This window comes from Gekko japonicus, unplaced genomic scaffold (assembly GCF_001447785.1).
Source record: "Gekko japonicus isolate JY-2015 unplaced genomic scaffold, Gekko_japonicus_V1.1 scaffold1340, whole genome shotgun sequence".
Taxonomy (NCBI): domain Eukaryota; kingdom Metazoa; phylum Chordata; class Lepidosauria; order Squamata; family Gekkonidae; genus Gekko; species Gekko japonicus.
The window spans coordinates 106,139-116,604 of record NW_015159752.1 but is presented as its reverse complement, the minus strand read 5'-3'; the positions used below and the strand labels follow the sequence as shown (position 1 = coordinate 116,604).

At 51.0% G+C, this 10,466-nt stretch overlaps 1 protein-coding gene across 1 annotated transcript in view; it reads left to right on the top strand.

Annotated features, from left to right (window-relative positions):
- CTNND2 (catenin delta 2) overlaps positions 1-10,466 on the top strand; it is a 307,472-nt gene that overhangs the window by 223,040 nt on the left and 73,966 nt on the right. The window contains exon 9 of the mRNA XM_015405710.1: positions 982-1,155. Within this exon, the coding sequence (XP_015261196.1) occupies positions 982-1,155 (174 nt within the window). The remainder of the gene's footprint in view (positions 1-981; positions 1,156-10,466) is intronic.

Sequence of the window (10,466 nt, the reverse complement as noted above, 5' to 3'; positions counted from 1 at the left end):
GGTTTGTGTCAGAGCTCTCTCAGCCCCACCCACCTCACAGGGTGTGTCTGTTGTGGGGAGGGGAAGGGGAAGGAGTTTGTAAGCCGCTCTGAGACTCCAAGTGAAGGGCCATGGGGTATAAATCCAATCTCTTCTTCTACATGGATAGGGAGATGTAACCAAAATTGTACATTCTGCTCATATAATGGATCTTTCCTGCCTCCTCCCCCCGTGCCCCCCCAACCCAACCAGGGAACCCTCCGGAGCAGCACAGGGTGCTACATGGGGACTGCCAGGAAGAGGGGGTGGGTGAGAAATCCCTCCCTCCCTCCCCCCACCACGCATAAGTGTGGACTCATCACAAAAGGGCTTTTTTGGTCAGACACATTTTCACGTGTTCCTCCCACTGGTTTGGAAGGTTGATGAGATCAGTGCAGAAGCAGCAGCAGCGCTTCTCTAGCAGTCTCAGTTGTACAAAGACCACTTTGCCTGCTGCACCCCCTCAGCCATCCACGCCCCCTGTGCCACGGAGGGTCAGGGTTCCGCGCCCCCCCCTCGCAGGGAGTGGCTGCAACTGCTTGGTGGGGGCTCACCAGTGCCGAAGGCAGAGATGAGTTCTGGGCAGTCCATTTGACAGGAAGAAACATTGCACTCTGCAAAAGTGACACTTCGGAGCTTCATAGAGAATTTAGTCTCCTTAGCAGAAAGGTTTTCAAGAGCTATGTTTGGTAGTATATTGGAGGAAATTGGTTGCAGGTCAGCCTGCTTAAATCATTCTATTTATTCGAGGAGTGGGCTTTAATTCTCAGACAGTGTGGCTTCAAGCTGCCTCACTTTAGCTGTTTGCACTACTCGTGGAGGGGGGGGGATTGAGGGTGCTACACCCTGAATGGAGCCGTGGAGTGTGCGTGTGTGTCAATCATGACTGTTATTTCAGGTCAATCTGTCTCTTCTAGCACTTTCATGTTGCTGGTAACAATCTCCTTTTCTTCCTCTTTCTAGTGGGATGGAGTCGGACCTCTCCCGGAATGTGCAGAACCACCCAAAGGAATCCAGATGCTGTGGCACCCGTCCATAGTCAAACCCTACCTCACACTTCTCTCTGAGTGCTCCAACCCAGATACGCTGGAAGGGGCAGCCGGAGCATTGCAGAACCTGGCCGCAGGTAGCTGGAAGGTAGGCCGCCGGGGCCCCCCACCCCCCCCCCCACCTCCGTGCAGCTCCAAGCAGCCTGTCCCTTGAGTGTCACACGGGGGGCGGGGGGGGTAGGGCCCAGACTCCAGTGGGAATGAGGCTCTTCCCCCGGTTATATTCGATATTTGTGCAGGTACATATTGGCGGTGGTTGGCCTTAGTGTCTAGCAACTGTAATATTTCTCTGAAGTCTGTGCTGTTAGATTAATTCTTAAAACTTCACTTTAGCTGAAGTACGGATCAACATCTGCAGTTCTGTTTGATCTCAACAAGGCAATCTCATAGCAGGGACACCCAAGTATACTTCTTGGCACCGATTGATATCCTTGCTATTAGCCTCCGTCAAAAGGCCAGGGATGAATGAGAAGACACAGGCCATGTGCTCCTGGGGGGGGGGGTTCCCACTGCCAGACAAGGGACTGATTCTGCTGAAAATCTTCTCCTGGGCCTTAATTAGCCCCATACCAAGATGCATGTGCTCAGGTTGTGTAAGGCTGAGGTGATTTAATACATTCGTTTTCTGTACTCTGACAGCGTGCTTTACGTAAGCAGTGAAGCTGTTAATTAAGTGTAGTAATCTATACAGATCAGGAGGTAGAACACAAGCTGGTGCTTGCTAACAATAGTCCGTATATCAACAAGATGCGTAGTTTGTCATGTCCAAGGTAAGCATGTTTGATCAAACAATCACTCCTTCACATGGGAGGTCAGTGATACAACTGAGCAGTGAATGAAATAATCTGCCTACCTAGAAAGCATGTGTAGAAATTATGTCTGTGTCTCTCTCCCAGCTTCTTCATTCTGTTCTTTCAATTTGACACAAATGTGATTGACACTGGAGGGGACCATTTCCTCTTTGTGCATCCTTTGCTTAGGCACTGTCATTTAGTCCTTGCCGTTCGCCAGTTCTGGTGCCTTTTTATAAGGCAGAAAATATGTGTTTACAGAATGAAATCTGACTACAAGCAGAGCTTTCTTTACACTCTCCAGGAAACAATAATAATAGGGGGGCAGCCATGAAGTTTACGATACAAAAGTCATATGTCAGAGTGCCCAGAGACATCACTTAAATGATCCTGAAAAGCTCTCCCTAGGCCCCAGTGAATTTAGGTAACTATAAGAACATAAGAGAGGCCAATGCTGGATGAGGCCGATGGCCCATCCAGTCCAACACTCTGTCACACAGTGGCCAAAATTACCAGGTGCCATCAGGAGGTCCACCAGTGGGGCCAGGACATGAGAAGCCCTCCCACTGTTGACCCCCCCCCCCAAGCACCAAGAATACAATGCATCACTTGCCCCAGACTGAGAATTCCTTGTGGCTAATAGCCACTGATGGACCTCTGTTCCATATGCCTATCTAATTCCCTCTTGAAGCTGTCCATACTTGTAGCCACCACCATCTCCTGTGGCAGTGAATTCCATGTATTACTCACTCTTTGGGTGAAGAAGTACTTCCTTTTATCTGTTTTAACCTGACTGCTCAGCAATTTCATTGAGTGCCCACGAGTTCTCGTATTGTGAGAAAGGGGGAAAAGTACTTCTTTCTCGACCTGCTCTTTCCCATGCATAATCTTATAAACCTTGATCGTGTCACCCCTCAGCTGTCATTTCTCCAAGCTAAAGAGCTTGCTTCTCTAGAACAATAGTCCGCCTGGATCGAGGAACTAACCAATAGATAAGAGGTATAATAGCCTATCACTGGGAGTGGGTGTGTATTCGATGTGGTGTTTGCATGCTTTATAAGAGCTCCATTGCCATGCACATCGCACATCGCATCACTCCCAGGACTATGGCTGCCACTCCAGGGCATTTCGACGCATTTGACGCCACCGCGGAAGACTGGGAGTCTTACTTCTCCCGGTTTGAGTTTTTTCCAGAGTCCTCTGGGATCGAGGCAGCGGCAAAGAAGCATGCCACCCTCGAGGACGCACTTCGTGACCGACTGGTCTGTGGCCTGAGGGATGAGCAGATTCAAAGGAAGCTCCTCGCCAAGGGCGATCCCAAATTAAAAGAGGCCATGGAAGTGGTCCTCGCTGCGGAGGCCACTGATCAGTTAACCGCAGAGGTCTGGCAAGCAGAAAGCCTGCCAGCATCGTGGAGGCCCACCACGATGAAGAGGTCCTGCAACTCCAGCTTCCTACACACCACAACGCTTGCCCGTCTGCACTACCACGTACTGTTGACACCGCCACATCAACACCATGCACCAGCTGTGGGGAGCCCCACAAGCGGAGGTCTTGCCAGTTCCGGGACGCCACATGCAGGAACTGCGGGAAGGTTGGCCACATCGCCCGAGCCTGCTGTGCCAAGGGAAACTGGAGGAGACCTACAGCAAGCCCGGCATCCACACACACCGCAGAATTGCACACCACCTCTGTCCAGCAGCAACAGGTACTGAACTTGCCTCGGGACACCCCTGATAAAATTACAGTGACTGTCCGAATCGAGGGAAATCCCTGCATGATGGAGTTTGACACAGGGTCCTCCATCTCCATAATTTCAGAGGACACTTTTAAGAGACTCTGTCCGGGGGGGGGGCCGGGGGGGGGGGGGGCTGTGGGTTTCACCCTGTGGGACTTCCAAAAGAACAAAGTGGCCGTGAGAGGGGAGGGCAAGTTCCGGGTACAGTACCAGAATTTTGATGGACTTTTGGACTTGCTGGTGGTGGGAGGCAGTCACACGAGTCTCCTGGGACTAGCCTGGTTCGCGCCCTGGGGGTTCTGAGTGACTGGGGTGCACCACATGGCCACAAAAGACTTTCAGTGGATGTGCAACAAGTTCCCGGTGGTCTTTGGTGGGGTGCTCAGTCGCTACACCGGACCCCCCGTCTCACTGCAGCTCAACCCAGAGATGCGGCCCATACAGCTGAAGGCTAGGCGCGTTCCGTTTGCCTTAAAGCCTAAGATAGACGTGGAGCTTTATCGTCTAGTGGCTCATGGGGTTTTAGAGCCAGTTCCACATGCCCTCTGGGAAACCCCTATTGTGACACCAATGAAGCACAACGGGGACGTTTGCATCTGCGTGGACTACAAATGCACGATAAACAAGGCGCTGCAGGACCACTCCTACCTAGTTCCACTAGTCAGCCATGTCTTGGCCTCTCTGGTGGGAGCCATGATCTTTGGAAAGCTGGACATAGCTCAGGCCTACCAGCAGCTCCCTGCAGATGATGTGATCACGGAGGCCCAGACTGTAGTGACGCACAGGGGCGCATTCCAGGTGTGGTGGCTGCAGTTCAGTGTCAGTGTAGCCCCAGGAATTTTCTGGAACCTAATGGACTCTCTCCTTAAAGGAATTCCTGGGGTACAGCCCTTCTTCGGTGACATTTTAATTGCTGCCCCCACAGACAAGGACTTCGCCAGAAGGCTGCACACTATCCTGCAGCAGTTCCAATCAGCCGGCCTCAAGGTGAAGCAGGAGAAATGCCTCCTGGGGGTGCCGCAGGTCGAGTTCCTGGGATTCTCCATCGATGCGGAGGGCATCCATATGGCCCCAGACAAGGTGTGTGCCATTGGCAACACCCCTGCACCGACCTCCAAGCCGGAACTCCAAGCCTTCTTGGGGCTTCTGAACTTCTGTCTCTCTTTCCTGCCCCACAAAGCTGCAATTGTGGAACCACTTCACCACCTCCTCAACCAGAAGGCTCCATGGGTCTGGGGCCAGAAACAAGCTGCTGCGTTCCGAGACATCAAGGAGCTGCTCACCTCCAACGCCGTCCTGGTCCACTTTGATGAGGCAATGCCTGTCGTCCTCACCTGCGACGCTTCCCCGTACGGGGTAGGTGCCATCCTTGGACATCAGCTACCGGCCGGCCAGGAGGTCCCCATGGTGTACTACTCTTGCACCTTGTCTTCGGCCGAGTGCAACTACGTGCAAATTGACAAGGAGGCGCTGGCTATCGTGGTGGGGGTGAAGAGATTCCATGACTATGTCCACGGGTGGCCGTTCACCATCGTAACAGACCACAAGCCCCTGCTGGGCCTGCTGGCTCCGGATCGCCAGACCCCCCCCCAGATGCCCTGAGTGCTGCGATGGTCGATCTTCCTGGCAGGATACCAGTACTCCCTCCTCCACCGCCCAGGAAAGGCAATGGGACATGCCGATGCCCTCAGCCGCCTGCCGCTCCTGCGATCCCGACCCCGCTCCCATGCACCAAATCCCGCTCATGGAGGAACTTCCCGACCACCCTCCACAGTTAACTGACTTGTATCACCACACCGCAAAGGGCCGTGTCCTCTCTCGTGTTTTGGACTGGGTGGGGAGGGGCTGGCCCACCAGGCGGGTGGACCCGGAATTTGCAGCTCTCTCCTGGTGGGACGAGTTATCAGCCCACAAGGGTTGCCTACTGTGGGGGAGCCGGGTGGTGGTGCCCGATCCTTTGTGCCAGCAAGTGCTATCGGCTCTGCACAAGACGCATCCTGGAATTGTGAGGAGGAAAGTACTGGCCTGCAGCTACATGTGGTGGCCAGGCATGGACGGGGAAATAGAGGCCTGTGTCAAGCACTGCCAGGCCTGTCAAGAAACCCGACCGGAACCTCCCAGGGCACCAGTGAAGCAGTGGGAATCCACCCACAAATCATGCTCCCGGCTACACCTGGACTTTGCTGGCCCCTTCCAAGGGCAAATCTTCATTTTGGTGGACTCATACACCAAATGGTTGGAGGTGGTGCCTGTTGCCTCCACCTCTTCCAAAGCAGCGATCCAGGCCCCCCGACAGATTTTCAGTACACACAGCCTACCCGACATAGTCGTGACGGACAATGGAGCTCACTTCGGGGGAGTTCCAGGAATTTATGGGCCGCTACCTCATCAGGCACATCCGCTCCATTCCCTTTCACCCAGCCACCAATGGGCAAGCAGAGAGGATGGTGCGAACCACGAAGGAGTCCCTCCAGCGGATTGTCCACAAAGACTGGGACCATAGACTCGCGGCTTTCCTTTTTGGCCACCAAGTGACCCCAAGCACCTCCACCGTCCACAGCCCTGCGGAACTCCTAATGGGCAGGTGCCTAACCACCTGACTGGACAGGCTGCACCCAGATCAAGCTCCAGAGCACCGCCCGTCTCCAGAGATCCAAGAGGCGCCTAGAGGATTTTCCCCCAGTAACACCGTCTACGCGATAAACTTCTCCAGCCTGGATTCCCGCCAAAGTCATCTGAGTTACCGGACGCCTGTCCTATGAAGTGTCTACCGACGACAGTCAAGTTCTTCGGAGGCACATAGACCAGCTCTGCCACCATCTCCTTCCAGCTGAACCAGGTTTGCCGGCAGCGGTCTGAAAAGATTGTGACATGGAACTGCCACAGGAACCAGAGCCCGCAAGGCTCTGCTTCCAGCAGGCAGCAAACAGCCAAACAGACCAGTGGGCGAAGCATCGGAGCAAGCGTCCACAGACTGCCCCGATGTCACGCCAATGCCGCTACCATCTGCCAGCACCAAACCAGCAATGTGAGACCCAAGTCCAGAGACCGCAACTCCCCTGATAGAACTGCAACATTCACCCCGGGAATGACACAAACCAGCCTATTTAAGAGACTTTGTCTGTTAAGGAGCTTTTGAACTTAGGGGGGAGGGGTGTTATGTATTGAGCCTAAGCCATTCCTCAGGCTGTACGTAGAATGGGCTGAGCTTGCTTCTCTAGAACAATAGCTCGCCTGGATCCAGGAATTAACCAGTAGATAAGAGGTGTAATGTAAATAGCCTATCACTGAGAGTGGGGGGGGTGTTGGGTGTGGTGTTTGCATGCTTTATAAGCAGGGCTCAAGCCCTGCTAGTTTGTTTTTTAGCTTGCTAAAATCACTTAATAAACTTGAGCTGAGCACTGCAATGCATCTAGAACCCAGTATTTAACACCTTTCCTCATAGGGAAAGTGTTCCAACACTTTTATCATTCGAGTTGCCCTTTTCTGCACTTTTTCCAGTGCTATAATATCCTTTCTGAGGTGTGGTGACCAGAACTGTACACAGTACTCCAAATGAGGTTGCATCATCAATTTATACAGGGACATAATGATATTGGCGGATCTGTTTTCAGTTCCCTTCCTAATAACCCCCAGCATAGTGTTGGCCTTTTTTATTGCAGTCACACACTGTCTCGACATTTTCATTGAGTTATCTACTACGACTCCAAGATCTCTCTCTGCCAGTTCAGGCCCCATCAATGTGTATTTATATTTAGGATTTTTGGCTCCAATGTGCAGCACCTTGCACTTGGCCACATTGAACCCCATTTGCCATGTTGACGCCCACTTGCCCATCCTCAACAGATCCCTTTGGAGTGCCTCACAATCCTCCCTGGTTTTCACCACCCTGAACAACTTTCTGTCATATGCAAATTTAACCACTTTACTGCTTAGTCCCAACTCCAAATCATTGATAAACAAGTTAAAAAGCATTGGACCAAGTACTGATCCCTGTGGTACCCCACTGCTTACCACCCTCCACTGAGAAAATTGCCCATTTATACACTCTCTGTTTCCTATGAATTAGCCAATTTTTGATCCCATGACTATTGAGCTTACTTGGGAGCCTTTGATGAGGAACTTTATCAAAAGCTTTCTGGAAGTCAAGGTAAATAATATCTATTGGATCCCCCTTGTCCACATGTTTGTTCACTCCCTCAAAGAACACTAACAGGTTAGTGAGGCAAGATCTTCCCTTACAGAACCCATGCTGAGTCTGCCTCAATAGGTTTTGTTCATCTATGTGCCTACTAATTCTTTCCTTAATAACAGTTTCCACCAACCTATCTGGTATCAATGTCAGACTGACTGGCCTGTAATTTCCTGGATCTCCTCTGGAACCCTTTTTAAAGATGGACGTATATATAGCAATAACAGAACCCCACTAGTGGTCTCATAGAGCTCTCAACTCAAAATAGTTCAAAGTGACTTACAACCTCTACTGGATAATGACAGTTCCATGGGGTCTGTCTTGTATCAGGTTTTCTCTGGGTATCATTCTAACTTTGTTAATCTGTTTCTTGACTTCATCAGGTGGATATTTTACTTCCAAAAAGAATTGTTGTAGATCCCTCAGGTGAGAATCTCTGTCTGTAGGATTGGAGTAGATGCAGCTGTAGTGTAGAGCAATGGATTGTTTGGCATGGTAAAGATGGTAGCTGGAGGCATGTAGATATGTTTGTTGGTCCATAGATTTCTGATATAAGATGGTGTCTATGCATCCATCATGTATTTGTACAGTAGTATCCAGAAAATGTATTTCTTGCATAGATTGGTTCATTGTCATTCAACGACTTTCACCCCACCATCAACGTGACAATGAACCAATCTATGGCTCAAATGCGGTTCCAGTCACTCGCTGCCCCCATTCATTCATATCCTCTACACACACACATAGAGGTATTAAATTCTGTGTGTGTGTGTGTGCGCTTCTTACGATTAAACGAAACAAGAAAACTTTTGTTTATGATATAAACAAAACACTGAGGACAGTAAAGAAACTGATGTGTGCACATGCAGTGTGTGTGCTGTAACATGTGAACAGGGCTTCTGTCACTGTTTGTCCACTCAAAATTCCCCCTTCCAGCTGCCCAAGCAGCTCCAAGAGGTAAAAGATGGAGAAGCTGGAGCAAGTAGCCCTGAGCAGCATCAGACTTGGTATTGTTCCTCAGGTTTGAGGCATCGTGACCTTGTGGCACATTTCTCCAGGGCCCCTTTTGCTGAGTCTGAAAAGGGAGCTCAGATCTGTTTCCAAATGAAGGGGCGGGGGATCCAGCATCATCCTTCCCCAACAGGCTTTACGCCAAACTGATTCTCAAAATGGCAAGATCTTTGGAGATGAATGTCACAACCACTGACAACAAACCCAAGGATAAGATCTTGTGCTGACTGTGCCCTGAATCATTGGAGGGGTCTTCAGTGTGGCAGAGACCATCCTCCATACCTGCAGGGTCTCTGAAAGAATCTCTGCAAAATTAAACAGGACTCTTGTGAGTTTTTGTCTGTGCATTCTCCTCCTTCACCACATCACCAAGGAGCTGCAACCTAGACAAAGGCAGGGGCCCTACTCCGCACCTTTGGATAAGTAGAGTGGGGCAAAAGTCCTACTTGTCAGCGGCCCTACCAGGCAATTATGAGCGGGTGCCAGCGCTTCCCTCCGGAAAAGCTTTACCAGTACTTGGATGTCTTGTCTGAGGATAAACATTCTCTCGCTCAATTGATCCATGATGAGGTGATTTGCCTATCTAAGCAGGAGATAAGTGCGGGCACCCACACAGTCGGCTGATGCCTCTGCTAGATCTACAGCACAGACCATAGTTTTACGCTGGCAAGCACCACCCCCCACCTTAACTGCTCTGGGTGACTTGCCTGGAGCTGCTCCTCCAGGCAGGCCTGCTGAGGCCTCTCCGCCCGTTGCCTCAGTGACCGGCTCTCCCAGAGCTGCTCCAGGCAAGCCCTGTGAGGCTTCCCCCCCCCCAATCACTGCTCTTGGCAAGTCTTTCCTTCCCAAGTTTCCTCCTCAAGTCTTCCCGCCCAGACACATCACCACTCCAGGCAGGCCCACTGAGGCTTCCCTCCTCACATCACTGTTTTCAGGGGCTCGCCTGGAGAAGTTACAGGCAGGCCTGCCAAGGCTCGCCCCCCCGCGTGCCCATTGCTCACCGGAGAGCCAGGCCCAGCAGTGACTCATGGGTTTCTCCGCTGCAGCCACCACCGGGGCCCCCAAAGGTAAGTGCATTGTCTGTGCGTACAGAGACACTTTATTTAATTTGGGGGGAATTTAAACTCGCCAGTGCATTTTTGTAACATTTTAGATTTTTCTGCAAACTAGGGATCCCCCAGCTTCGTAGAAAAATCTGTTTGGGGAAAGTGTGGCCCCGATCTGGACAGAGTTAGACGTCCACACAGAGATAGGGGGGCACAGATAGGGGGAAATGTATAAAGCGATAAGCGAAGTGTTTGAAGCAGGTTCTTACACCAGTAATCCTGACAACAAACATAAAATAGATCTGTGGCCATCATATTCTTGTGGATGGGAACTCTGGTTAGCTTTAACTTGAGTAAGATATACCAAGCTAACCATGGAGAAGAGAAGCCCAGGTAGAAACTGCCTTGAATTTTAAAATCAGCAATTGTCACTTCCTAGTTGCCGGTACAAATTAAGGTGAGCTTGGAGGCCAAGATGCCAGTTAGAAACATATCTGTTAATTTCCTGATTGCAGTGGCTCTGATCAGGAAAATATAATCGTCTTCCTCTAAACTTTATAGCAACACCCTATTCTTTTTGGTTTATGGGCCTTTAACACGAGAGAGGGAGGGAGGGAGGGA